The sequence below is a fragment of the Notolabrus celidotus genome, chromosome 23 (genome assembly GCF_009762535.1).
Source record: "Notolabrus celidotus isolate fNotCel1 chromosome 23, fNotCel1.pri, whole genome shotgun sequence".
Classification (NCBI taxonomy): Eukaryota; Metazoa; Chordata; class Actinopteri; order Labriformes; family Labridae; genus Notolabrus; species Notolabrus celidotus.
This window is the reverse complement of record NC_048294.1, coordinates 6,271,642-6,299,271: the sequence shown is the minus strand read 5'-3', so window position 1 is coordinate 6,299,271 and position 27,630 is coordinate 6,271,642. Positions and strand designations below refer to the sequence as shown.

The 27,630-nt window shown below is 40.9% G+C and overlaps 4 protein-coding genes across 5 annotated transcripts; all 4 read left to right on the top strand.

Moving 5' to 3' along the window:
• The first annotated feature begins 2,021 nt into the window (after window positions 1–2,021).
• Window positions 2,022–8,263, top strand: si:dkey-46i9.6 (E3 ubiquitin-protein ligase TRIM58). Of its 2 annotated transcripts, XM_034676103.1 has the most exons (6): window positions 2,022–3,053; window positions 4,656–4,751; window positions 4,868–5,098; window positions 5,410–5,557; window positions 5,692–5,718; window positions 7,434–8,263. In XM_034676103.1, the coding sequence occupies exons 1-6, from the start codon at window positions 2,094–2,096 to the stop codon at window positions 7,985–7,987; spliced, it is 2,016 nt and encodes a 671-aa protein (XP_034531994.1). In that variant the 5' UTR covers window positions 2,022–2,093; the 3' UTR covers window positions 7,988–8,263. The 2 variants fall into 2 exon arrangements, 1 of the variants encoding a protein (XP_034531994.1); XR_004629900.1 differs by lacking the exons at window positions 2,022–3,053; window positions 4,656–4,751; window positions 4,868–5,098; window positions 5,410–5,557; window positions 5,692–5,718 and adding an exon at window positions 5,824–5,917 and having other exon boundaries at window positions 7,434–7,545.
• A 2,289-nt stretch (window positions 8,264–10,552) lies between these two features.
• On the top strand, window positions 10,553–16,600 carry LOC117807088 (E3 ubiquitin-protein ligase TRIM38-like). The gene is made up of 7 exons (XM_034676144.1): window positions 10,553–10,665; window positions 10,945–11,531; window positions 11,635–11,730; window positions 11,813–12,046; window positions 13,984–14,131; window positions 14,217–14,243; window positions 14,324–16,600. The coding sequence occupies exons 2-7, from the start codon at window positions 10,953–10,955 to the stop codon at window positions 14,911–14,913; spliced, it is 1,674 nt and encodes a 557-aa protein (XP_034532035.1). The 5' UTR covers window positions 10,553–10,665; window positions 10,945–10,952; the 3' UTR covers window positions 14,914–16,600.
• Window positions 16,601–19,377: 2,777 nt separating this feature from the next.
• LOC117807091 (E3 ubiquitin-protein ligase TRIM47-like) lies at window positions 19,378–20,391 on the top strand. Its single transcript, XM_034676146.1, has 3 exons — window positions 19,378–19,905; window positions 20,003–20,233; window positions 20,327–20,391. The coding sequence occupies exons 1-3, from the start codon at window positions 19,378–19,380 to the stop codon at window positions 20,348–20,350; spliced, it is 783 nt and encodes a 260-aa protein (XP_034532037.1). The 3' UTR covers window positions 20,351–20,391.
• Window positions 20,392–21,533: 1,142 nt separating this feature from the next.
• LOC117807089 (E3 ubiquitin-protein ligase TRIM21-like) lies at window positions 21,534–27,170 on the top strand. Its single transcript, XM_034676145.1, has 7 exons — window positions 21,534–21,657; window positions 24,291–24,871; window positions 24,968–25,063; window positions 25,337–25,570; window positions 25,751–25,898; window positions 25,978–26,004; window positions 26,086–27,170. Exons 2-7 carry the CDS (start codon window positions 24,293–24,295, stop codon window positions 26,667–26,669), a joined length of 1,668 nt encoding a protein of 555 aa, XP_034532036.1. The 5' UTR covers window positions 21,534–21,657; window positions 24,291–24,292; the 3' UTR covers window positions 26,670–27,170.
• The last annotated feature ends 460 nt before the right edge of the window (window positions 27,171–27,630 follow it).

Sequence of the window (27,630 nt, the reverse complement as noted above, 5' to 3'; positions counted from 1 at the left end):
GGTTAAATCCCTTCCTCCTGGCGCTCTAAGGGCCACGACCGGCGAGTATAAATTTGTATCTAGGGTAAAAGGGGAGGGAGGGGGGTGTATTTTGGGTCTGGGGGGAGTTGGAGATGGCAGTAGTTACAGCCTGTCTCATGTGTCAGTGTACCACAGAGCCTTCAGGCAGCTGCTCTCTGGTGAGTCCCCCCTATATCTCTGCCTTTCCTGTCGCTCCTCATTCTCTCACGCATTTTCATTTTTAATATCACATCTGCTTCTCTTGAACTCTCTTGGGGCAGTGTTGGCTTGTATTTTGTTAATTTTGTAGAGCACATTTTGGCTTTTTAAGAGCTGTGACCTGAGCTTTCATTTCATTCAAACTAAGAGTCAAAAAAAGTATCCTGCAGGAGCAATCTTAATCCATGTCAAGGCTACAGAGACTCCCTTAAAGGCAGGTCTTGTGGGTCACAGGTAGTGCTGCAAAATTGCTCCTCTAGTCTGAATAACAAGGCCTCAAGCTGAACGCTCTTGTGTTACAAGTTACAAGCTATTCCTTGCTTGCTAATACAATCAAGCGTGATATATTTAGCTTGAATTTCAAGTCTGGTGTTGAAATGTCAAGGTGCAGAATCACTTTTGGGAGCAAGCATTAGCCGAAGATCTTGGCAGATATTTCTGGTTGGAGATTTTCATCCCTAGGTTTAAAGAGGTCGCAATGTAGGCCAATCCAACAGTACAATGACGCGGTGGTAATCACTTTGGAACAAAACAGGCATTATTAGATCTGAATTATGACTCTAAAACAACTAAAATTGCAAGAGGTCCAGTTAGGAAAACATTCTTGAAGCAAAGGTCTGAAAGATCATAATGTCTAACTATTTAGTGTGATATACTGTATCTGCATGTAATCAATACCTGACTGTCAACTTCAATGAATTCAGTACAATTGCATTTAATCACATGCACTTATTTTGATCACACAGTATTGAACATAATAAATGATCAGTGGTGTACTCTGGCTGCCTCAAGGGGCAGGGACGAGGTAAATAGAACAGCACACACTTTCAGACCTTATACCCAAAATTAAGGATTCATTTAAACATATTAAGGCAGAGGGGGGTCTGAGGGTCCTCCCCCAGGACATTTTGAGGAATTCCTGCATTCTAGTGAATATTATGTTAGCCATTTGTGCCGGAAATTAAATTATGAAAAAGGAAACACAAAATTATTGATATAGCCTATAAATAACAAAAAAAATGAATTGAAATCCCTAAAAGAAGCTTACATTCCAGTAAAATTTGAAGTTATTTTTCATGAGATCTCTTTAAAACTAAGGAGCTCAATTTAAATCAGAGGTAAAAAAAAAAAAATAGCCATAATAACTGATGACACACTTAAATCAATAAACACTCCCTGAGGTGTTAAACTAAAATCACAAACCGGTGGCAGTCAGGGGTCCCAATCATTCAGGACTCACTTCAGATCTGAGTTGGGTAAAAAAGCTGCGCCGGTTAAAATAGAAGCGCCCGTCAGATTTAGGTAGGTAGGTAGGTCCGGGTCCATATGGGACGGCTTCTCAGTCCAGACCCGGACCCCGGTCTGCCAGTTAGTGACCTATGCTCTAGAATATCAACCCTAGTAAATATCTGGTGTTAATTTTGCTCACTTGTGCCATGGGTTTACATTGAGATTCAATATAGGTCATATATATGAGGTAGTCCAATATTCTATTTGTGTTGTTTTGTGTGTTGTAACCTATTTTGTGCTGCCGTCTTGGCCAGGTCTCTCTTGAAAAGATATTTTAAATATCAATGAGTCTCTTACCTGATTAAATAAAGAAAGAAAGAAAGATTCTGCTTTTGACAAGACAACACTTCCCCAAGAGACGAACATGGACTCATTTATTACAAAAAAAGGACCATAAATACCATTGACTGAACCATATTTTGAATTTTCCAGGTTGTATTTATTAATAAATGAGTCCCATCATGCTTTGCTCTGTTGATTTGCATGGAAGAAACCCCAAATAAAGTCCCGCCACCTAACCCCAGCAACCTCAATATCACAGCAGGTTTGATGCCCCGTTCAGAGCCTGGTTGCTTGCGCTCAAAATGACCCTGCCTCTCCGCCGTGCAGGAATGGCCACCACTGGGAACCTTTCAGAAGAGCAGGTGCACTGCTCCATCTGTCTTGACGTCTTCACTAACCCCGTATCCATCCCCTGCGGACACAACTTCTGCCAGGGCTGCATCCTGGGATACTGGAAGACCAGTCCTTTGTACCAGTGTCCTATGTGTAAGAAGTCCTTCTACAAGAGGCCTGATATTAGCATTAACACGGTCCTGAGGGAGATCGCAGAGCAGTTCAAGGAGATCAGGGTGAGGACTGTTGAAGGGAAGTTGAACGAAGAGGAGGAGGAAGAAGAAGAAGAAGAGGGGAAAGGAAAGAAGTGGGTGATGGAGAGGAAGAAAAAGGAGGATGAGGAGAGGCTTTTAGAGAAGGATCAGAAGCAGGAGTTGCTGGAGGAGCTCAAGCAGAAGCAAGAGGAGGACAGGAAGAAGAAGGAGAAGCAACATGAGGAGTTACCACCGCTGATCCCGCCAGTGGCAGCGCCCGCAACCTCTCCTCCATCTACACCTCAAGCTGCAGCTCGAAGGCCGCCACCTCCTCCGCTGCCCCAGACCTCACCTCCTCCCTCACCTCTAATCTCTGCTCCACCAGCTCCTCAACAGGTACCTACACCTCCTTCCTCTTCACCTCTACCTTCTTCCTGGGAGGAGGTCCTCTGTGATGTATGTCTGGGGGAAGGAAGGCCCAAAGCGGTCAAATCCTGCCTCGTGTGTCTGACGTCTTACTGCGAGGAGCACCTGAAGTCACACTCCACCAGGTTCACCAAGCACAAGCTGATAGAGCCGGTTGCGAACATGGAGGACAGGATGTGTCCGAAGCACGAGAGGCTCCTGGAGCTGTTCTGCAAGAAGGATCAGACGTGTGTGTGCGTGCTGTGTACTGAGACGGACCACAGGGCTCACTACACTGTACCTGTGGAGAGGGAGTGGACAGAGAAGAAGGTGAAGCCGCTTTCATGGTTGAAAATACTCATTAGCGGAGTTAAGCTAACATTCTATCTTACTGCTGTTCCTAATGTGTCAGCGGTCAAAGTACACGGAAGCACAGGGTCTTATTTAAAAGAATAACACATTAGATACAGCAGCTCTACAAACATTTAGCCATTTACTAGCTAACATTACCATCTAATATTGTTACAAAATACTAAAGGGTAGGCCCCAAAATTAAAGCTAGGAATTGGCTCAACACGATAGTTAGCTTTTGTAATTTAACTTTCCACTACTTTTGAAAATGTTGTTTTAGTGTCTTGAAATACAACATTAGGTCCCTCCAGATCATCATCATTGGAGTATCCTGTACTTAGCTGTCATTAACTTTTAGTTACAAGACATAAAGGATAGGTATGAACTCTGAGAAAATGGTAATTTTCATTAAATGCACCCAGCTAGAAATTGGCGAAATACTGAAGTTAGTTTCTGTCACTTGGCTGCCTCTACACAGTTATTTATTATCTTAACCCTCCTGTTACCATCACATTTGCTATCATCTTTTATCATTGGGGTCAGTTTGACCCCAGCAATTTAAACCTCCAGAAACTGATTGTTACCCAGGATTATGTTTCAGGTACTTTATGTTTCTTTGTTGACTATCTAAATAGCCCTTTAAATAAAATATATTTTAAGCATAAACACAATTTAAAGCATTCAGAAGGACTTTATTTGTAAAACAGAACATCAAACTGCTGTGAGTTTATCATGCTCTTGTCGGCCCTGCCTTGTTTCTATGTTATCAAAACGTATGACACAGGACTCATCATTGAATGTCTTTAGAGACATGGTAGCTGGAAATATTATATCTCAATCTAAAGGTTGGCGGTTCGATCCCAGCTCCTGCAGTCACATGCAGAAGTGTCCTTGGTTATAGTGACCTCAATATCATCCAAAACAACCAAACAAATGTTTGTAAAATGTTGATTTTTCTGATGGTATATACAGCTAAAACAGCCTGGGGTCAAATTGACCCCATGGAACACCGATGTGTAATTTTTTTTTACAAGAAATTGGAACATATCAACATTTTAATTTTACGTTTTCCCAGTTGTCCCCATTCAATTAGGAAAAGTCATGAAATATAAAGCCAAAAAAATTATGTCAGTCATTAATTTAGAGATGTCAAACATTGACCCCAAGGATAATAGGAGGGTTAAAATTAGACACTGTGTCCCTTCAGATTGTCTTTATTGTTGTATCCACTTCTTGGCTATCATCAACATTGAATGGTGTTACAACTTACTAAAGGATAGGCGATATACATAAAAAAAACTCCATGGGTAGCAAGGAATCAGCTAAATGCTCAATTTGCTTTTATGACTTAGCTGTAAATATCTATAAAGTTATTATTTAGTTTGACCTTAAGGATGTGGCAATGTGCCTCTTTGAGAGTTTCTTTATTGGTGTAGCCAAACCTAAAAAAACCTGCTGATCTGGAAATGGTTCATGAGTACAGCCACGTTTTTTCCCCCTTAAATCGAGAAAGCAACTACAACTTTGAGTTTCTCTTTCTGTATCTGTCCTCATCTTTGTTTGTGTTATGTTGTTGTGCAGGCTCAGTTGAAGAGGACAGAAATAGACGTCCAGCAGATGATCCAGGACAGAGTGAAAAAGGTGGACGACATCAAACACGCTGTAGAGCATAACAAAGTGAGTCACCAGATCTGAAATTTAGACTATCACAGAGCTTACTGGTACGAGCACAATACACCAAACCAAAGATTAATATTCAATAATAAATGTTTGTATTTTTGTCGGTGCTCTAGGTCAGTGCTCAGAGAGAGATTCAGGAAAGTGTGCAGGTCTTCTCAGAGCTGGTGCGCTCCATCCAGAAGGCTCAGGCTGAGCTGGTTCTGTCCATCGAGGAGAAGCAGAGGCAGGCGGAGAGGTGGGCTGAGAGCCTCATGATTGAGCTGGAGCAGGAGATCTTTGAGTTAAAGAAGAGGAACACAGAGCTGGAAAACATGGCTCGGACCGACCACATTCACTTCTTAAAGGTGAGGAAAATTGAGCAAAAATAAGGCACATGTTTACTTTTATTTTTTCTTTCCACTGTAGAACTAATACATGTGGTCAAATAAACATTTTCATTGGCTTTCTTCCTCCATCTGCTTTCACAAAAAAAAAAACAATCAGACTTCTTTCACTTTCATTCTTCTGTTACAACACTGCCCTCTACCTGTGCTGAAGTGTACTGCAACACCAATGCACTAAATCTAAAACACACTGCAAAACAGACGCTGTCTATCATTTTAAAAAAATCTTTAATCTATAGCTGACTTTTCTCTTGAATTGAATCTCATTGTAGAATTTCCCAGCTCTTTGCACTCCTCCTGCTGTCAAAGACTGGTCCGAGACCAGTGTTCCCACTGACACCTGTGTAGGGATGATCCGGAGATCCGTGTCCAAACTGGAGGCGATGTTAAATGAGATGATCGACAAACTGGCTGACAATGGTAGGACGTCCTTTAACATTATCACCACAGTTATATCTCTGTGTGTTGTTGTTCACTTTGATTACAAAATGAGAGCCTGAAGAGAAGAAACATGACGCTGTACTTAAGTTGACTTTTCTCTTCTATTTCTACAGAGATAAAAAAGATCCTTAAATACACAGGTAAATATATATACTTTTCATTCATACAAAAATAGATGCCTTGTGCAGGAAACTGTCAGTCTTTATGACATGGTGCAGATGATCGTAGCAATCATGCAGCAGGTGTTTTAAATGAGACTGCAGCTGAATCCAATCAATGGATCCGAGTAGTCTTCATGTTTGATAACCTTTAAATCTTCACTCCTCACAAAACAGCAAGGTAAAAAATGTTACATATTAGATATACTAGTTGTCAATACAAAAACTGTATTGGTCCCTAGGGAGTAATTTAAAGACCTTCCTACCTACCTTCTTATTTTTATTTTAATTGTGCAAGAAATGTGCTTTACAAGAAAAGGGTGACCAAGTGATAGTAGACAGAACAGATATAGAATCTACTGTATATCCTTGCATCTGCCCACTAAGGTGAATTTGTTGTTGGATAACTGCAATCACCTCCTCCAGATCAGTGCGCTGCTTTCTTCTGAACAGCCCCAATATACAGCAATGTCTTTTCAAAGTCCGGATGCTTATAATAATGTGATCATTCTCGGCTAAAATCAGCAGAATCTCCTTATTAGTGAGTCCAAGTAGGAAGTACAATTTGATAAGGCTGTCAAGTGGGACCACGATGCAGTGAAATGGGCAAAGGGAAAATTTCAAGTTTGATTTCTCACAGATTTATGTCTTTAAAAACTCTATTTTACAACTTTAGAAACTTGAAAATGTTGAGTTTTCTTTCTCAAAAATTCAAATTTATTACAATTTCTCTGGTGGCCCTAATCCTCTTCAGTAGGAAACAAACAGACAAATAAAACATTAAAAAGGATTAATTAATTAATTAATTAATTAATTAAAAAAGAAAAAAAACCTACCCACTCACCTACCTACCTACCTAGATACTTATACATCCCCACATTAAGAGGAAGGAGAAGGGAGGTCATGAGAGGGGAGTGGTCCAATCTTATTATATTTAAGAAGGAGAAACAAACACATTTAATAAATAAGGATACAACGAGGAGGAACAATCCAAAAATCACAAAATTAGATCATGTCTGTATACGTTTCCCCTAAAACAGAACCTGAAGGACAGGGGCCGCCGTGTCGGTAACTAACTAAAAACATAGTAAAGTCAATGAAAGTGAAACCTTCTGTTTTCTGAAATATGCTGTAAGAAATTTGATCCACTGTCATTTAAACATGTTCAAAGAAAGCCAACTGAAGGTGTTGACCCTCTCGTGAGCAGAATTCAACTGAACAAAGAGACCTCCCCCTCCTTAAATAGCCTCCCTCAGCTGAGGGAGATCACAGGTGCTCCCAATACTGCCTGATGAGGGAGGCAACCTGTGGACATGATTCGGATCTCCTTGCAAACAAACACCAAACACTTTTATTTAACATAACACACTAGAAAAAAATCATGGTTACCAAATGAAAGTCTGATTGTTAATAATAATAATGATAACTGATAGGACTTTGTAAATTGTAACATCTGTTCTTGTAATCCAGCCGGAATAAAACCCTCTGCTGGGATCAGGATCATCCTAATTTTTCTAAAATAGTTAATCCAATCCTCCTCAAAAGTCTTGAACAACACAAACTGGAAGTTTGATCATAATCCAGTTTTGTAATCTCCTATGAACAACCTGATTTCATGATTTAATCCGATAGATCAGATTACTTTGGAACACCTTGGCCTAGAATATAGCTTTACATCACATCTTGTGTTTCTGCAGTGGACATCACATTAGATCCGGACTCAGCCAACCCCTGGTTACAGCTCTCTCAGGACAGACATCAGGTGAGACACCTGGGCGCATGGCAGGACCTCCCAGACCACCCAGAGCGCTTCGACACTGTGGTCATCGTCCTGGGCCGCGAGGGCTTCACCTCAGGGAGGCACTACTGGGAGGTCCAGGTGGGGGACAAAGACGACTGGTACCTTGGCGTAGCTAGGTCTACAGTCAACAGGAAGGGCAGGATCTCTGTGAGCACCACGCAGGGCTACTGGGCTCTCGCCATGAAGAAAGGCCAGGGGTACCGCGTGTCGACGACCCCGCAAATCCTGCTCCCCCTCAACCCCAAACCAAAGCGAGTGGGCGTGTACGTGGACTACGAGGAGGGGCAAGTGTCTTTTTACGATGTGAAGGCTCGGACTCATATTTATACTTTCAAAGACACGTTCGGAGAGAAGATCTTACCTTTCTTCTACCTGTACTGCTGCGACAAAGCCTCAGACACCATGGTGATCTGTCCTGTGAATGAGAAAAGCCTGATCAAGCAAAGCTAATGACACACTGACGTTAAAAACAACACTAAAACACAACGTGAAGAGAGACTGTTATTGAGATGAATGTGCCTTTCAGGATATTATTACAAGTGTTATGTTTCATGTATTGTTATTAACCTTCATGTATCTACAAATGCATTCATTATACAAGTAATCAGCTCACGGAAACTCCAACCTTAAAGCTGCAGTAAGGGATTTTTATCTTGTTGTGAATCAGCCTGAAACTCATACGGACATCTCTGTTTGATCTACAAAGCAAAGTGACCTTCAGCGACACCACTGACTGTGTCTATATTGTTGCTATCAGTGCTTGAAACCTCTGCTGTGGGGTCGGTGTCAATCAATATGAATAGCTGCATGCTACTAGCTTCTTTTTTCACATTTTCCATGGCATGGATTCTTCAATCAATCAATCAATCAAGCTTTATTTATATAGCACCAAATGCAACCCAAAGTGCTTTACTGCGATCGAACACAAGAAAGAAGCAGGAATAAAATAATGGCAAGACATATTAAGAAACAAAAATGGATTTTAAAATAGAGACTAATGCACACCAACAACAATAAAATATGTATAATTAAAATAAGTCAAAGATTCTCATTAATACTAGGAATATAGATAGTTAAAATAAGTACATTAAAAAGGGTAAGGATAAGAGCTGAAAATAAAAATTAAGGCTAAAAATATCAAAAAAATAAATGAATAAATAAAAATAAAACAAACAGTTAAAATTAATAAAATAAAAAACAACATTGAAAATAAATATAGTAGTAAAAATTATGCAATACAATTGTTAAACCCTACATAAATGCCAGACTGAATAAATACTTTTCAAAAAATGTCAAAAATTTATGATCCAGTGTTAGGGCAATGTTTAGAAGGGAAATTTTTTTAAATTTTGAGAATAAAGTAGAAAATGTGCGACAGTTAAATCGTAAATTTACGACACAAAAAGCAAAATGTTACAAGAGTTGATATAATTTTCATCAACACTTAGCCTACAGGTTAATTTGATGGCAAGATAAAAAGGACACCCAGCCTCCTGCACTTTCATGAGGAGCATGGAAGATTTCTGAATTTAAACTTCAGAATAGCTTTAATAAATAACTGAATATTCAATATTTTAAGTATTAGGATTATAAACAGAATCAATAAACAGAGTTTTTCTGAAGAAAGGAAGGCTAATAGGCAGCCGGCACTTCTGCAATTACTGTATGTCTTCAGCTGTTGAATATAACTCTACAAGACAATCCCCTTACATGATATTTTGCATATAAACTAGCCAAAGCCTGTAATTACAATTTTTTTTAGATCTTTATTCTGGTAAAATGACTTTAATCTCATACATTTATGACTTTAATCTCATCAATTTATGAATTAGTTCTCATAAATTAAATCTAAAAAATAAAATAAAAATCGTGATACAGCTTTTTGTGATTAATTTTAAGAAATAGGTCAGACAAAAGTCTTAAAATTACAAGGTAATTCCCATAAATTACGACTTAATTCTCGTAATATTGCAACTGTATTCTTGAAAACTCAAAAAAGTTTTCATCCTTCATTCAGCTCTAATTCTCTGTCATAAAAATGACAATACTTTCACATGAACAAGAAAGAATTGGCAAAGACTGCTTTGTCCACAGGGGGCGCCAAAATCAACACAAACAGGAAGTTCCTCACAGGAGCTTTAATTTAATATTTAAGTATTTTTGGAGATAAGCGTAAAAGATCCAAACCACTCTCATTTGTGTAGACTCCATATAAAGCTATTGCTGTCAGACAGTTATCCTAGCTTAGCATAAAGACTGTGAGTTAGCCTAGCTTTGTTGCAGCTATCTGCCAGCACATTAAGAGTTCATTCATTAAAATAATGATTTGACATTTTTGAAAATATTGTAGGTGTTTTGACTTCTTCTGTTCCTCTTGCTAAAGGATATGAAGGTTGATTCTACCTTTTGATTGTTAATGTAAATAAATAGCAAAAGCCAGCATTAGTTAGCTAAGATTAGCTTAAAAAATGTAAGAGAAGAAACAATACCCACCAACCTAACCTATAAAATTCAGTCAGTCACTCATTTATGCTCAAGAATGTTGAATTAAACAAACATAATATGACTTGTAATCTTGTGAATTGTAGAGATGCTAACTGGCAGATTCACCACTGTACAGAGCCAGTCTAGCTGTTTCCTCTTTCCCAGATGTTATACAATGCAATGTTAAAAAAAAAAAACAGCCCCATCATATTACGCATATAAGACAGTGGTGACTGTCTTATGAAAGTCTCACCAACAAGAAGAATGTGTTCCTTTGTGTGCATGACATGACAGAAAATCAAACTGAAGCGTAGTTTTAGGTCTCTGGTTTCATGGTTGCATGCTTGTTTATAAAGATGTGGTTGATGGTGAAAAGGAAACAGGAGTGTGTTTATGATTTATGACAATAAACGCTCTCCAGAATATCACTACTTCTGCCTCCTCTGAAACTTCATTTTTAAGTTTCATTTCAGTGAAGTGATGTAACGTGACTCCGCCCACAAAAGGCAGGGACCCGTCTCAGCTGCTCAGAGCTCTCCTCTTGAGATGAGTGCTGAATCATTTGAGAGACTTAAATGCGATTTTTGCATGTGTAAGAAACGGTTTAAGTTTTTGAACTTGTGGCAATAACTTCGAAAACTCAGGTGAGTCTTTTTTCGAAAATACTTTTGACCATTTATAGTTTTTTTTTCTGCTTTTATGCAAGAAAACAACATGTACAAACTGCAAGAAACATGCAAGCTGATTCATGTGAACATGAGTCACAGGGCGGGTCAGGGTTGCTTTGTTTGTGGCCTTAAATAGACTTGATTTGAAATACTGTTTTCCTTTTCCCAATTTTTGTACTTTATTCAGTAAAATGCAGATGATGTTTTCACATGATGCAAAAAGATTGAAAAAACAAACATTTTTTCCCCCCACAGCTTCCATAATGTCATCCTTCAGTGTCCTTGATTCATTAGCAGGCGATCATTTCCAATGTTCAATATGTCACGACGTCTTCAGCGACCCGGTCACCACCCCATGTGGTCACAACTTCTGCAAAGCCTGCCTCAGCGACCAGTGGGACCAGAATGAAATATGCCACTGCCCAACGTGTAACAAAAGATTCTATGGGCGACCTGAGATCTCCACGAACCAGGTCATCGAGGAGATTTCAGCCCAAATAAAGAGGAGGAGAGTTGAGGCACCTGAGAGTGCTAATACACCATGGCAGGTGACATGTGACGTGTGCACAGATTTAAAATTCAAGGCCTCCAAGTCCTGCCTTGTTTGTTGGACGTCGTACTGCGAAGCCCACCTGGAGCCTCACCAGAGAGTCCCCTCCCTGATGAGACACAAGCTGATCGACCCGGTGAAGAACCTGGAGGAGAGGATGTGCGAGAAGCATGAGAGGATTCTGGAGCTCTTCTGCACAGAGGAGCAAGTTTGCATCTGTCTGCTGTGCAGTGAGACCGACCACAAAGACCACAAGACCGTGCCAGTTGAGGAAGCAGGGCCTCAGCAGAAAGTGAGAGAAGCTAGTTGGTTAAATGACTCAGAGCATAACACGAAACTTACACGAAGGCTTCACCACAAGGTTGTTTTCATTTGTTTGAATTTGTATATTTCAGGAAAAGCTTGGCCTCCAAATGACAAAGATCAAACTTATGATTGAAGACAGAATGGAAAAAATAAGAGAGTTTGCAGAGGCGTCTGAAGTGAGCAGAGTAAGTACTCTGGAGAGGAGTTACACATCTACCACACCTCAGTATCACTATCCTGATGACACAATGTATTTATCTCTGTTAGGAAAAAGCAAACAGTGAGATTGCTGCCAGCGAAACACTCTTCGACACGCTGATGGAGTGTGTGCATGAAACAAAAACAAAATTAACATTGAATATCCAAAAGAAGCTCCTAAAATCACAAGAGAAAGATATCGCCGTGATCAGAGAGCTTCAGGAGGAAATCGCCAAACTGCAGAGGAAGCACTCAGAGCTGGAGGAGCTTTCACAAACTGAGGACCACCTTCAACTGCTACAGGTTGGAAGCAATTGAATTTCCTGTTTAATTTCCTTCTCAGTAATCATACATAAGCACAAAACAGGTGGATGCAGTCACAAGTTGTTGACACGTGTTATGGTACATAAATATACACTACCAGTCAAAAGTTTGGAAACACCTTCTCATTCAAGGGTTTGTATTTATTTTAATTATTTGAAACACTGTAGTTTAATACCAAAGACATCAAACTATGAAAGAACATATATGGAATTATTTAATTCACAACAAAGTGTTAAACAAAGCAGAATATGTTTTATATTTTAGATTCTGTAAAGTAGCCCCCTTTTTCCTTCATGACAGCTTTGCACACTCTTGGTTTTCTCTCAGTCTGCTTCATGAAGTGGTCTCCTGGAATGGTTTCTAATTAACATGAGCCTTGTCAAGAGTTCATTTGTAGAATGACTTGCCTTCTTAATGTGTTTGAGACCATCAGTTGTGATGTTCAGAGGTAGGGTTAGCACACAATGGATAGCCCTGTTTGACTACTGTTGTAATCCAGATTATGGCAAAACCAGATTATTTCATAGTTTTGATGTCTTCAGTATGAATCTACAATGTTGAAAATAATAATAATAATTAAAAAAACATTGAATGAGAAGGTGTGTCCAAACTTTTGACTGGTAGTGTAAGTCAACCAAAAAGCCAGAAATTACGTTTTTCTTTTTTATGGAATGATTTGTTTAATATTTTGTGAAATACACGTATTATCTTGTCTGCCAGGAGTAAGACGAGCAGATTGACACCAAACTTGAGCTTGTTTGGTAATTGTAAAGATTATGGTCTGGTTAGCCTAGCTTAGCATAAAACTGGAATCACACCTGACACTGTCTAGAATCAGCTTGCCATCATTTAAAGGCTCATATTTTATCATACTAGTGTAATTTGTTTAGAAATTGAGGTTCCATGCCAGTGCCAAGTGTTTCATGGGATGCGATGACTCAACCTAACGTGCACTTTTTTTCAAGAGGGGTTCTCACGCACACCAAGCCCTGGCGGCACATCACCCCCACTCTCATGCACCTCCACTGGCTCCCTGTTAACTACTGTATCTCCTATAAACTCCTCCTCCTCGCTTACAATTCCCTGCATGCCCTTGCCCCCCAATACCTGGCTGACCTCCTCCACCAACACACTCCATCCCGGAACCTTACGGTCTTCAGACCTGGGTCTCCTCTCCATCCCCTAGACTAAGCTACGGACTTTTGGAGACAGAGCCTTCAGTGTGGCAGCCCCTACTCTGTGGATCTCTCTCCCTTCCGACATCCGCAGCGCCCCAACCCTGGACAGTTTTAAAAAAGCAGTCAAAACGCACCTTTTCCTCAAGGCCTTTCCCCATTAGATACTGTTGTCCCCACCTACCCCCCAGACCCCCTACCTGACCCTGTGAAGCGACCTGGGGTTTCTTGAAAGGCGCTATATAAATACCAGTTATTATTAAGAGTATTCATTGTTGGCTGGTCGTCATATTGGGTGGGTGGGCTAACAAATATACCAATTAGTACTTAACGCAGCTACATAAGAGGTAAATCATGTGAGTCACCGAGTTACAGCACAACTCTACAACACTACAGAGTGCCTGCCTGTCAGTCATGTTAGCCACGCCCCTAATTATGCAAAGCTTTAACCTTAAAATCAAACTAATGGAAAAATTAACACCTTGTGTCTCTGGGGATAGAGAAATGAGTTATTCTGAGAATCTTTTTAGAATGGGGGTGTATCCAGTTTTCTTTGACTCAACAACTTTACATTCTGTATTCTGTGCCACCTGATGTCCCAAAATATCCTCAAACTGTGACTCATTCAAGAGACAGAGAGTGTCATAACACAGGCCACAAGAACAGAGCAGACGGTTGACTGTGAACAGATTTAATCCAGCACTGTGCCACTCATGATCATGCGTCTGTGAATCATTTCAGACGTTGCAGACCCTGAGCACCACATCAGTCACCAAGAACTGGTCCCAGATCAGTGTTTACTCAGATCTGTGTGTGCAGACGGTGAGGAGAGCCATGAGCCATCTTGTCCACAAATTTCAATTAGAACTGAAAACTCTGACGGAAACAGGTACGACTCTCTAACATGTTTTATTATCTGTGAGTAAATCCATTGAAGAGTCTCTCATGACTGTGATGTGTTTTTATTCTTACAGAACTAACCAGGATGAAGCAGTACAAAGGTACGGTATGAATACATTCAACATCATTTCTGTCCGATTTGGAGTATGAGTGAAAATTAAACTGAACTGTATTTACTCAGAGTCGGTGACCTTTGACCCTGACACTGCTGGATCCGGCCTTGTCGTGTCTGAATTTGGAAAACGTTTGAAATACTCTGTCAATGCAAGAGTCTCATCGTCTGAGGACTCAGAGAAGTCCAAGTGCCCCATGATTTTGGGGAAGAAGGGCTTCACGTCTGGGCGTCACTACTGGGAAGTCAGAGTGGGACTGAGAAACAACTGGGACGTCGGTGTTGTCACAGAATTAGCAGACAGAACAGGGAAGACGGCGGTTAGCGAGGAAAATGGCTTCTTCGCCATAGGAAAGCGGGGTTTCGATTATGAAATTCATCAGGCTCGCAACTGGGAACTTTACCTGAGTCCCAGGCCACGAAACATAGGTGTGTATCTGGACTACAATGAGGGCAGAGTCTCTTTTTATGACGTGGAAAGACAGATGCAAATCCACTCTTTTAAACAGCTATCTTTCAAAGAGAAACTCTTCCCGTTCTTCTACCTGCACGGCAAGGGCAAAAAATCAGAGCCGTTGGTTATTACCTCTATGGAAGATCGAGCATCACTCTTTGCTCGCATTCTTTCCCTCCAACAGGCTGAGACAAAAATGGAATAGTATGAAGTTGTTCAAAGGTGTATGGAGTCATTTTAATTCAGACTAATAGTGTAACACTATTCAGTGAAAACTGGGATTTTGTTCATAACTCTGATTTCAAATGGCTTATATTTTATATGAACAACAAATCAAGCTGTGATTGGCTGGATTATATTTTGAAGTTGTCCACTGATTGGTTCGTAACCTCTGGTTGAAAATATCCAGAATTATTGCTCCTTTTTCAAATTTTCTTTGGCTTTTATTTTGAAAGGACACATCAGCATGACCTGTGATTGGCAGGAGGGTTCGTTTCTCACCGCCAAAACAAACCGCTCACTCATCCACTTCCGGAGCACTTCCTGTCTTTGGTACATTCCTTTTTCCGTCAGAATCTGCGGTTTGTAAATTTGTTTCGGGACTGGTAAAAATGCGGCCCTGGTAGACCTGATTGAGTTCAATCTCCTCCTCCAAATCATCCAACAGCTTTTTATCCTCAATGCCTTTGTCTAAGTCCGTTAAACTTTCTTTTTTCACTGACAATACTGACATCATTTCACAGAGTTTCTCACAGTCGGGTGTGTCTTGGCTCACCTCCTCTTCTATCCTAGTTAACAGCCTTGTTGTTGAGGCACGAATTGTTCTCATTCTTTCCAAAAGTCTCCATCATCTCTGAAGCTAACGTTCGCTTCCCCAGCTTTAAAGTCCAATAAATCCTGACTTCCAGGGTTTCGGCACCAAAGTGTTGTGAAGTGGAAGCTTCAAACTGAACCATTTACTGTTCATATATTCTAGTTTACAGAACAAAGAAGGTACATCCCGGACTTCTGCCCCGTAACGTCTAAAACATCAATCAAGTTAGCAAAGTGATGTGTTACTTTTGTCCTTCAAAATAAAAGCACTTCCTGTCAACAGCGGCAATATAACTGAAATCATTAATAAATGTGCAGGTTTTTCCACATGTAATGGTGTAAACAATGTTAAGGTTTTTTTTTCATAAATCATTAAACAAAGTAACAAGTCAACACAGTATTTGTTACCTCAATTAACAAACAATTCACAACAACATCAGAATGACCTGTGATTGACAGGGCAGTCTGTTTCTCTCTGCCAAAACAAACCGCTCACTCATTCACTTCCTGCCTATGGTACATTCCTTTTTCTGTCAGATTCTACTGTTTGTAAATTTGTTTCAGGACTGGTAAAATTGTTCCGTTGCTGGCAAAAGTGTTTGTGATTTTGTACATTTGTTTTCTTAAATGTAAATTTGTTTTGGCCATTGTGAAAGTGTTTTGCTAATTTCACTTTGTCTTATGAAATGTTCCCCAAAATGTACATTTGTTTCCAACTCTGTAAAATTGTTTCATCCTTTGTAAATTAGCATTGCACTTCCCCGTGATCCTAGTTATCGCACGTGTGTTTCTTTCTTTCTACAACCAATCAGAAGTCTCCTTTGTTTCTGAGCTTTGACTTAGAAGGGGAGAAGCACTACAGGACTTCTGAGGGTCAGAAAATGTTGAACAGACACAAACCTCTGTCCATACTTGGACTGTAGAAGTTGAAGGAGGAGTTTATCTCTCATTCAGCTTACAGTAAATGAATGCAAATGACTCCATATAAGGTGATTGACTTTACAATGATGTCATGGCAAGTTGTTTTGCTTTGATTTGAATGTAATTTTATGTGCTTTCATTGACTTTCCCTTACTAGAACAGAGGTTGAATCTTTGTTAATAAAAAATAGAAAAATAAATGAATCTATGTGTGGTGTTTTTGTGTACTGAAAACTTTATCACTTGCTCTATCAGGTGTTTGTAGGTTTATGAGGATCCAGGAAATGACAGAGTCCAACAGGGCCGCCCTCTTTCCCAGGAGTCTAAGGTGTGTCCTTACCTGCACTGTACTGTAAGCGGCTGATGACAGCATAACTTCATAGATCCTCAGGAAAGATGAGCGGGTACAGAGGGAACATGAGAGGTATGCTTTTTTAAATCTTTAAACTTTGATAAATTTAGTGTTTGTGAATTGAAAGTAAACCCTTCAGAGTAAACGTACATGACAAGCTGTTGCTGATCACTAAACAAACACTTTGGTGCATTGTTTACAGTTCATATTAGCTGTGAGTGACATGTCAGAACATGAACACCCAACCTGAAATGTGTTTTTACTTTACAGACTTCTACTGAATGTGCTTCTGGATATCGTAGCAATAAAAAAATCTAGCTTCTATCAATCTTTTACCACTATCACAGAGTACTTGACTCTGATTGGGCAATATTTTGTAATAACAACATAGCTCTGACCTAATTTCTTCACCACTCTTCATCTATGACAGACAAGTACGACTGTAGGGTTATGCATGTTAGAGTATACAGAGGCTTCTGCTTGTTAAAGCTCCAGTAAGGAGTTTTTGCAGGTCATTAAACAGACTGAAATGATTACTGATGTTTCTCAAAAGTAAACCAGATTATCAGCAACAAGAGTTATTATGTCTACAGTAGGTGGACATGTTCATTGCGATGCGATTGAGGTCCAAAATTAGCATTTGCCACATGGTAGTTGAGCCACTGCAGTGTCTTCCTGCTCCCTGCTGCCCCCTTGATGGAAAATAACGTCATCACAGCACTTTTGAGCGGTACATGTCACTTTAAAAAACTCTCACAAAGCTCATTCGACAAGTCAAAAGTGATATGCACTTTGTGTCAAACAGAATTAAAATATTACCGACATTCTTTGAGTTTGAGGTACCGCTTAGTTATGAGCTAAGCATACAGGTGCAGCTAATTTCAGCAAAAAACTGCATCACAATAACCAGCATTACTGAAAAGTGTGCAAATCACCATACTTAACTGATTGAAACTAAATTGAAGAAGTTATCAACAGTGCTTGGAAAAATGGGTGGCAACTGACTATAGGCCTGTAAACATTGTGGAAGATGTGGGTCTAAAGCGTGGTTCTGCATCCACTGTATGCCGTAGCTTCTTGTAGTGTCCAAGCAGCAACCTTTGGCCGCAAGAGTTGAAGCCAATGCAGAAGTGTTAAAAACTGCAGTTTCTCGAGTGTCCACTTGAGGCTGGCTGCAGAAACACGGGAAACAACATACACACCAATTCAAAAAAGACGATCTTTGCAGCAGAAATAAACATGTTTACAGCCTGGTTCCAAAAACGGCTTCGGTTGACGTCGCTAATTTCTCTATCGACACACACTGTACAGGGGGGTGAATTTTTTTCTAATGCCACGGCTCAGAAGATATTAAGATTACCAATTTTGCACAAATAAGGACATGACTGACTTGATTGACAGGCGGGAACACATAACTATTGGCTAGGAGGCTCAAACCCCGCTCAAACAGATGGGTGACGCCACAGATACTATGTCCATTATTTATACAGTCTATGGTAAACACCCACTGGTTGCGTTTTCGAAACGCAGCACAGAGCAGGACCACCGGACAGCTAGAGTCACTTGACCGAGGTTTTCTTGCAGATATCACTGAATCAAGGATTCTCCTCCTCCTCTCCTCATCCATGTCGTCTTTCCGGTCCTCTGAAAACATCTGACCTGTTGACTCCAGGCCTGGCTCCGCTCATCATGATGGTTTGTTGTTGTAGTTAAGTGAAATATGATCTGGTGATAACACAGAGTGTTTTATTCTGAAAATTATCCAGATGTTTTCATTTTGTGTTGGTGCCTGACTTCCTGTCCCGCTCAATCTGCTCTGTTGAGATTGATGCAACATGCTCCGGCATCTGGCAAAAATAGAAGTCTTGCGTCTCTGATCCAGCGGGCTCCGACCTGCCGGATCAGAGACGCAGCCGGAACGCAATGGAGCAGATCCAGTGGAAGTTAACACATTGACTAGAATAGAAACTTATCAGATCCGGTGCCGTGATGAATTTGAGACAGACCGGACCCGGATCTGGTGAGCGGAGCCAGGCCTGGAGTCAACAGGACAAAGTTTTTCAGAGGACGATAAAGACAACATGGATGTGTAGAGGAGTCGGATTTTCATTAATGCAGTGATACCGCGGGAAAACCTCAGCAGTACTTAGACATACTCTACAGTGTAGGGTTTTAAATGATTTTTAAGGTTGTGTTTTTTTATCCCTCTCCTCCCTTCCTCCCATCCTTCCCTTTCCACTCTCCCTGCCTTAACTGTCAAGCTCACGTTTGGGATTTGAACTTAGAATTCTTTGACTAAAGCCAGAGGTCCTATAACCACCACACCACAGGGCTGCTTGGCCCCTATCAGGACACTTTCCTGTAAATGTGGATGATGTCATTTAGCAATACAAAGAATGACTAAATAAGGTTGAGTTCATCCTAGATCAGCTATTTTGGGACCCTGACATCCGATCCAAATTACAGCAGTACTGCTAACACACATCTTTGTTTTCTTTGCAGATATACTGTAATCAACAACCACAGGAATACCACACCAAACCAGACCATCCACATGCAAAGACGGCACGATAAGTTGGACCCAATGTCAGAGCCTTCTCAGTGCTGCATCTGTCTGGATGACTTCACCAGACCTGCATCCCTCCCCTGTGGACACCGCTTCTGCCTTGGCTGTATAGGTGACTTCTGGAGGGTCCATGGGTCCTGTCAGTGCCCCCTCTGCAAGGCCTTTTACCCCACCAGGCCACAGCTTGAAACAAACCACACTCTACATTTTGTTTCCCAAACTGAGGAAGAAACTGTGCCTTTAAAATCTGGAGAGGTCCTGTGTGATTTCTGCCCAGCAAAGCACAGAGCAGTCAAATCATGCTTGGAGTGCATGGCGTCATATTGTGCCACTCATCTGGAGCCACATTACCAGGACGAAGATCTTGGGCGCCATCTTCTGCTCAGTGTGGTGAAGAACATGGAGGACTCTGTTTGTAAAATGCATGGGAAGCGGTTGAACAGGTTCTGTCGGAGTGATCGAACATGCATTTGTGCCATGTGTGCCCAGACAGATCACAGGGGACATCACATTATTTCAATCAACAAGGAAGCGGCAATCAAGAAGGTAAAGGCTTACAAGAGACACCCTTTTTTAGCATTCAGTCATCTTGTGTTGATTGACTACAATATATTTCTAACCTGATTTATCTACGTTCCTACAGGTCAAACTAAAATGGAGAAAGCTCAAACTTCAGCAAGGGATACAAGATAGACTAAGCACAATTGAAAACACCAAGCCCTCTGCAGATCTCTGTGAGGAGAAACTGAGAGAAGCATGGGCAGAAAACACAGAGCTCATCAAACAACTGGAGGAAGAAATCTCAGAGCTGGAGAGGAGAAACTCTGAACTGGAGTCGCTCTTATTGATTGAAGACAATCTTCATTTCCTACAGGTCTGCTTCATGGTCCAAAGTCCAAAGATGGCACCTGTTTTCTCTGAATGTATAGTTTTCATTCAACTCTAAACCTCTCTTTTATCTTTCTAGAGATTTCTACACACGTCAACATAATCAATGGGCAAACGTGTCAAGGACTTGTCAAGATATTGATCCATCCATCCATCCATCCATCCATTTTCTTCTGCTTTTCCGGGGTCGGGTCGTAGGGGTAGCAGTCCAAGCAAATTGACCCAGACATCCCTCTCCCCTACCTTCCGGCTCAGCTCCCTCTTCACCACAATGGTCCGATACAATGTCCGCATCACTGCTGGCGCAGCACCAATCCGCCTGTGGATCTCACGCTCCATTTTACCCCCACTCGCGAACAAGACCCCGAGATACTTAAACTCCCCCACTTGGAGCAAAGTCTCGCTCCCCTCCGAGAGAGAGCAATCCACGGTTTTCCAGCAGAGAACCATGGCCTCAGACTTGGAGGTACTGACTCTCGCACTCACTTGCAAACCAACCCAATGCCCGCTGGAGGTCCCCGCTCAAAGAAGCCAACAGAACCACATCACCTGCAAAAAGCAGAGATGAAATTCCGAGCTCCCCGAACTGGAGACCCTCCTCCCCCCAGATATTGATCCGAACTCACAATAAGAAAGCTTTCTCCTTTTCAAATTAATGTGCAGGTTTTATATATTAGAGTAAACTATCACAAGTAAGATATATACAAGAAAAATTATTTTCCAAAAAATGTAAAAGTGATATTTTAGAGATTGTAACAGCATTGACTCAGTCTGTTAAAAAACACAAAGCTCCACTTGATCCAGGATGCTGTAAATGGCAGAATGAGAATATATTGTATGAATGTAATTTATGCTTGTGTGGATGATTTGGTGTATTTAAATGTTGTTCAGTATTTCACTGTTGAGATGTTTTGAGTTATTTATTCAGTTTTTTTCAGTTTTTTTTTTGAAAATGACTGAACTGGTGAACTCTAACCACTGTGTTTATGGAAAACAGTAAAGATCAAATCCAATAAAAGTAGCATTGTCATTTTGGACTTTAACCTTTCTTTCAAATACTGAAAATGAACACTATGAATAACTTTCTACCACTTGATATCAACATTGAGCAACACAGTACAATTATTGGGAGTATCCTGGCAGCGACTTTTGGCATCGACAATGTTTGATCTGTGAGAACTAGCTTAACAAGTAACACACCCTGAGGCAAGAGGTGGAGAAAAAAAAAAGGATTTGGTTGCTTGTTTGCATGAAGACTTGGCAGAGCATTTGAACAGAAATGAAACTTAACAGAGGGGCAGGCCCAGAGGATGCGCACACACACACAAACTAACACACACACTCTCTTTGGAGGCTGGCAGAGATATAGAAGGAAGGCTTTTAGAGACGGAGCATCTAAGTAGCTGAAAGGTAATAATATACTCCAAATTATGATTTTCCTGTATCAAATGATAAATGTGCTTCTTTTGACTTCCAATAAGAGATGATTTTTGGTCATAAAGTTTAAACCAATTTACCTCGTGACCACATGATACCAGAGGATCCTCTCTGATGGCCTTACAGTGTGAATACAGTACGCCAAACCCCTGTATGTTACTGTTGTTAACTTTCTGCTTATGTGATTTAACACACACTATAACACACTCAGGGCTGAGTTATCCTGCAGGCGTGACACCTGTAACATCAGAGAGTGGCTTCATGTTTCCTTGTTGTTGGCAACTGTCTGGTAAAAAAAAACCTACAAAGTATATATATTTTAATTACTGTACAAGCTTCATCTTGCTGTCCAATCATTCTTTATTCATCGTAGAAATAAGTAGCTAGTTAAGCAGTGTTACAATATGGATTCACCTGAAGAGATGCAAAGGTGCTGATTTGAATGCACAGATACTTCTTATCGTTTACAAGTAGCTGTTTTAGATGTTTCATTGTTTTTCCTCACTTGCAGACCACACTTCTGGTTGAAAAAACTTCTGTTTCTTAAAAATCTCAGCAATTGGTGAAGAACTCATTGAATTAAAAACTAGTGTAGTGCAGAGGGTGTACCTTTTTTCAAGCCAGTTGCCCGGCACCTGTTCTTGCTGTTTACAGCATTCCTGAGAAACACTCCTCCGACCTACATTCCAAGAAATAATTTGCTGGGTGAACGTAATAAAATTATGGAAAGAATTTCCACCTGATTAAAATGCTTCCATTTAGCAAGACATGATTTTTTTTATTTTATTTGACCTTTATTTAACCAGGTAAGTGATTAGATAGATAGATAGATAGATAGATAGATAGATAGATAGATAGATAGATAGATAGATAGATAGATAGATAGATCTTTATTTGTCCTTAATAAGGAGATTTGTTGCCACCGTCTGTACAGGAATACATGTATGAACACAATAACCATAACCATCCACCCAGCCTCACAGCATGGTGCCCCGCATCCCACAAATATACACACCAGACACATATGCACACACTGATTAAGAACAAATTCTTATTTCCAAAGGCACAGTCTTTTGAGGGGTAAAGGGTCAGGGATAACAGTAATGATAAAAACAAACACAAGGGTAAAAACTTCAAAGACAAGTTAAACATTACAGGACAGAACAGAGCAACAGAGTCCAGGATTTGTTGAACCCACCAATTGTAAATATGTTAAATGAACGTAAAGTATTGACATTACCATTACTTGTTTGCAATGCATGGGTCCAACTTAATTTGTAAAGGTTGTTTCAACATATTTACTAAGGTAGGATCTGACTTCATTGTCTTGGGTCACAATAACTTTTATAATGTGATTATGGATAGCTTATTTTTATTTTTTTTGTATGTTATTTTTGGGGCTTTTTCACCTTTATTGACAGGACAGCAGAAGAGAAACAGGAATTGTGGGGAGTAGAGAGTGGGGGAGGACATGCAGCAAATGGTCGACCGCCCAGGAGTTGAGCCGGCGACCTCTGCAACGAGGACTATAGCCTCGATATGTGGGGCGCTGAGACCACAAGGCCACCAGCGCCCCAGTTTTTCGGTTGACATTACTTTTACTCAACCACTTCTGTCACACTGCTGAAAACTACACCACTGTGTTCGCTCTGTGTCTGTTTTCTTCAATTTGGTCGAGGTCTCTTTTACTCAGCACTCAGCTCTTTCACTGGTCAGCCATTAACCACCAATCTTAAGTTTTGGTCCCTTCAAATAAATTGATAGCAACTAACTTTTTAGTCTCTTAAGTTATGTTTTTTTGACATTTTCTCCTTTATTGATAAAACAGCTGAAGAGAGACAGGAAATGTGGGGAGTACAGAGTGAGGGAAATGGCAAATGGTCAAGGCCGGTAGTTGAACCAGCAACCTCTGCGACAAGGACTGTAGCCTCTGTATATGGAGCGTGCTTAGACCACTAGGCCCCCCTTTTTTGCAACAGTGTCAACAGTAAGTGGTGAAATCATGAACTTTATAAAGATGCCGTACTCCTTTCTACGGATTGCTTTGATGTGACGTGTGTGATCAGGTTGTCCCTGGCAGCACTGCTGCAATTAAGGGGCTTGTGAGGGGTTTCAACCAATCAGAGTCAAGTATTGAACACACATGGGTAATGATATTTTAAAGGTATGTGAAGAAAGCAAAATCCAAATCAAAAGCTGAACATTAAAAAGTTGCTGACTGTTACAACCCCTGTGAGGAACTTTCAGTTTATGTTGACTTTGGGGTGCCCTGTCGCCAAAGCAATTCCTCTTCTCTCTTGGCTCATCCTGTACTTATATGTCAGTGTTGTTTTATGTTGAGAAATCACACCCTGCTTCCTTTTTGTGGTAGAAAAAAATGACGTACTATACTTCCTCTGAAACCCACAGCTCTCTATGAACTTGTTCTGTGGAAAACGCAACCAAAAATACTTTGTATGACACCTACCTTGTGGCAGTGGCATTAAAAACAGAACACTTTATTATTTAGCCGTGTTTCAGAGTACAATAAAAACTATTAAGGAAATAGTTATGTTAGGTGTATAACTTTTCAACTTTAGTAACCTCATGGTGCTCTTTTCCAACAGATATGGCTTCCGCTCAGGCATCGCCCTGTGTGACCACATCACTAGAGAAGCACCTCATGTGCACCATCTGCATGGATCAATTTGTGGATCCTGTCACGACAACTTGTGGCCACTCCTTTTGTGAGCTATGTCTGCGCCGCAACTTCAGGTACAATGACATGATGTGCCCCCTTTGCAAGGAACCTCTTAGAGGAACCCAAAATGTCAACATTGTCCTGAAAAACATTATTGAAGATATGAAAAAGAAGACCGCAACAAAAGAAGATGACGAGTACACTGGGGCGCCCGGCGAAGTGGCCTGTGACATTTGCACGGAGCCGAAGCTGAAGGCTAAGAAGTCCTGCCTTGTGTGTCTCGCCTCGTATTGTTCAACCCACCTGGAGAATCATTTTTCGACTAAAAGGCTGAAGGGCCACAAGTTGGTGCAACCTGTGGAGAACTTGGATGAGAGGGCCTGTCTCCAGCATGGACGCCCCCTGGAGCTGTTCAGCAGGAAGGCGGGGAGATGCATCTGTGTGCTGTGCATGGAGGAGCATCAGGAAGAGGTGGTTCCTACTGAAGACGAATGGAACAGGAAGAAGGTGAATCCCCACTCGAATGGCCGTGTAATTTAATGATCAAAGCTTTGGCTTGTTTCATGTGATCTGTATCCTGATCTGTATTTTTGTATTCTACAGGCTAAGCTTGAAAAGACCAAGATGGAGTTACGAGAGAAAATTGAGATGAGAAAAACTCAGCTGGATGAGGTCGATGCATCTTTAAAGGACTGTGAGGTAAGGTGCAATAAACAAAAACTTCCTGGTCCTTGATCAGTCTGTGTTAAAAGCTGATCAGACCAGAATGTTACGACTAAAACTTGCTGAGCGAGTGACCAAACAGCATGGCAGTACATTTGGCGTGTCAAAGTGATAAAGCTTCCTCTTGGACCAAAGTCTCAGACTAGTACTTGCTTATTGATCTGGATAAGGTGACCCTTCCAAACCACCTGTCCAAGAATTGCTTTTGAGGTTTTCAAGTGATGTGCATTTTGTTGCTTCTATTTTCAGGACCAGCTGATTGATGAGCAGTGGGATATTGATACTGTGTTCACAACTGTGATTGCCATCGTGAAGGAAGCCCATGCCACAGCTGTTCAGCCTCTTGAAGACAGAAGGCAGGTCGTGGTAAAAGAGGCCAAGGACATCGAAGAGAAGTTGGAAGCGGAGATCCAGGGGCTTCAGAAAACCATCTCTGAGCTGGAGGACATGTCAGCACTTGAGGATCACATCCTTTTCCTACAGGTGAGAGGACACTTTTAGAGAACTCATCCTTACCTGTACCAAAGACCGATATCAATATTGGTATCAAGAAGGCTTGGGTAGACCCAAGTGGTTGGGCGAGTTTGGGACCCTCAATCTTTCTCTCCAATTTGAATACTTGTTGGTTTCATTGTAATTTCTTTCCCACTTCCTTTGTCTCAGAGTTACCCATCTCTGCCAGACCTGGACAACATTAAAGACTACCTGGAGGTCATGCTGGACACATCACTGTTATTTGGCAGCCTGAGAAAAAACACAACCACCATGTTGGAATCGATTCAACAGGAACTGAAGAAGCTGACCCCCATTGGTGAGAGTCAAATCAAGGTGGTAAATATGAACCCTGAATGTTGACTTCACTGATCTAACATTTTTTCTTTCCTTTACAGAACTACAAAGAATTCCAAAGTATACAGGTGTGTGTTCCTTTTTGATATTGGCCTTCAAAACATCAACTTTTGGTTCAGATGAAATAATTCTCTACTTCTAATTAACAGTGGATGTAACACTGGATCCAAACACCGCGCACCAACGCCTCCTTCTCTCTGACGATGGTAAAGAAGTCATAGACAGTGGAGAGAACCAAGATGTTCCCGATTCCCCAGAGAGGTTTGACAAGTTTGGCAGTGTCCTCGGAATCAACAAGTTGACCTCTGGGAGGTCCTACTGGGAGGTGGAGGTCAGGAACAAGTCCGGGTGGGATCTGGGGGTAGTGAGAGGCAAGGCGAACCGTAGAGGTAAACTCTCGTTGACCCCTAATAACGGGTTCTGGGTTGCTGTTCATTATGATAATAACAAGTATGCAGCCCTGACAGTTCCACCGGTCGCTCTTTCCCTGAAGGAGAAACCTCAGAAGGTGGGAGTGTTTGTGGACTACGAGGAAGGTCTTGTGTCATTTTACAATGTGACAACCAAAACCCACATCTACTCATTCAGTGGGTGTTCATTCAAAGACGAGATCTTCCCGTATTTCAGCCCACATTTACAAAAAGATGAGAAAAATGTGGATCCCTTGATTATTTCTTCTTTTAGTAAATGTGAGCAGGAGATGGATGTGTCGTGGACTCCCAGAGCAGTCTAAGATAATATGAAAAATATGGTAACGTTTTTTGTAAAGACACGTTCATGTCTTGTGTGAAGTTTCTGACCACATGAAGCACAGAAGTATGTCAAAAACGTACGCAAATTATAAATGTGTCCTTAATGGTAAACACTGGAAATACTTGGGTCGACCAAAACTAGGTTTATAATCCAAACTATATCATCTTGATCTCATTCTGTTTTAAGAACCCAGCAGCACTAGCATGTTGATGCAGTTAAATGGTTTATCATACAGACCAGGGGTTCCCAAACTTTTCAGCCCGCAACCCCCAAAATATAGGTGCCAAAGACTTGCGACCCCCACTGTCCCTCAAAGTGATTTAATGTGTCTTCATTTAGCAGGTCTGGAGAAAATTAGCCGACATATATGAGCATGTATCTGTGTTTCCTATGCTGTTATGAATTAACCTGCTGCTACTGATGCTTTTGATAATTACCTGTTCACTGACCCTAAACTTAGGAGTCATCTGACAACAAAGGAAGGCAGAAAACTCTTTACATTTTCTATTTTCAAGGTTTTATTTCAAGTTTAGCTACTATTTTTGTCATTTTTTTTTACTATAAAGGGTCAAATGTAGTATTTTTTTTAGATAACTTAAAAAAAGCAACAGAAGAAGACATCTCACGACCAAGCGACAACCTCCGGTCTCAAACTATGAAGCCCATGCGGAAGTGTTATAAACTGCAATTCATCGAGAATCCTCTTGAGGCTGGCTGCAGAAATACCGGAAACCACATACACAACAATTCAAGAAAGACGATCTTTGCAGCATTAATAAACATGTTTACAGCCTGGTTCAAAAAACAGCTTGGCTCTACGTAGCTAATTTTTCTATCGGCACACACTGTACAGGGGGTGAATTTTTTTCTCACGCAACAGTTCAGAAGATATTAAGATTACGAGTTTTTGCCCAAATAAGGACATGACTGACTTGACTCCC

Coding starts and splice junctions, on each gene's coding strand:
- si:dkey-46i9.6 (XM_034676103.1), top strand. CDS start 2,094: ATGACCCTGCCTCTCCGCCGTGCAGGAATGGCCACCACTGGGAACCTT. Junction 5,099..5,409: donor ACCACATTCACTTCTTAAAG/GTGAGGAAAATT, acceptor ATCTCATTGTAG/AATTTCCCAGCTCTTTGCAC. Junction 5,719..7,433: donor AAAGATCCTTAAATACACAG/GTAAATATATAT, acceptor GTGTTTCTGCAG/TGGACATCACATTAGATCCG.
- LOC117807091 (XM_034676146.1), top strand. CDS start 19,378: ATGTCAGAGCCTTCTCAGTGCTGCATCTGTCTGGATGACTTCACCAGA. Junction 19,906..20,002: donor AGGAAGCGGCAATCAAGAAG/GTAAAGGCTTAC, acceptor ACGTTCCTACAG/GTCAAACTAAAATGGAGAAA. Junction 20,234..20,326: donor ACAATCTTCATTTCCTACAG/GTCTGCTTCATG, acceptor TTATCTTTCTAG/AGATTTCTACACACGTCAAC.
- LOC117807089 (XM_034676145.1), top strand. CDS start 24,293: ATGGCTTCCGCTCAGGCATCGCCCTGTGTGACCACATCACTAGAGAAG. Junction 24,872..24,967: donor ACGAATGGAACAGGAAGAAG/GTGAATCCCCAC, acceptor TGTATTCTACAG/GCTAAGCTTGAAAAGACCAA. Junction 25,899..25,977: donor GAAGAAGCTGACCCCCATTG/GTGAGAGTCAAA, acceptor TTTCCTTTACAG/AACTACAAAGAATTCCAAAG.
- LOC117807088 (XM_034676144.1), top strand. CDS start 10,953: ATGTCATCCTTCAGTGTCCTTGATTCATTAGCAGGCGATCATTTCCAA. Junction 14,132..14,216: donor GAAAACTCTGACGGAAACAG/GTACGACTCTCT, acceptor TTATTCTTACAG/AACTAACCAGGATGAAGCAG. Junction 14,244..14,323: donor CAGGATGAAGCAGTACAAAG/GTACGGTATGAA, acceptor GTATTTACTCAG/AGTCGGTGACCTTTGACCCT.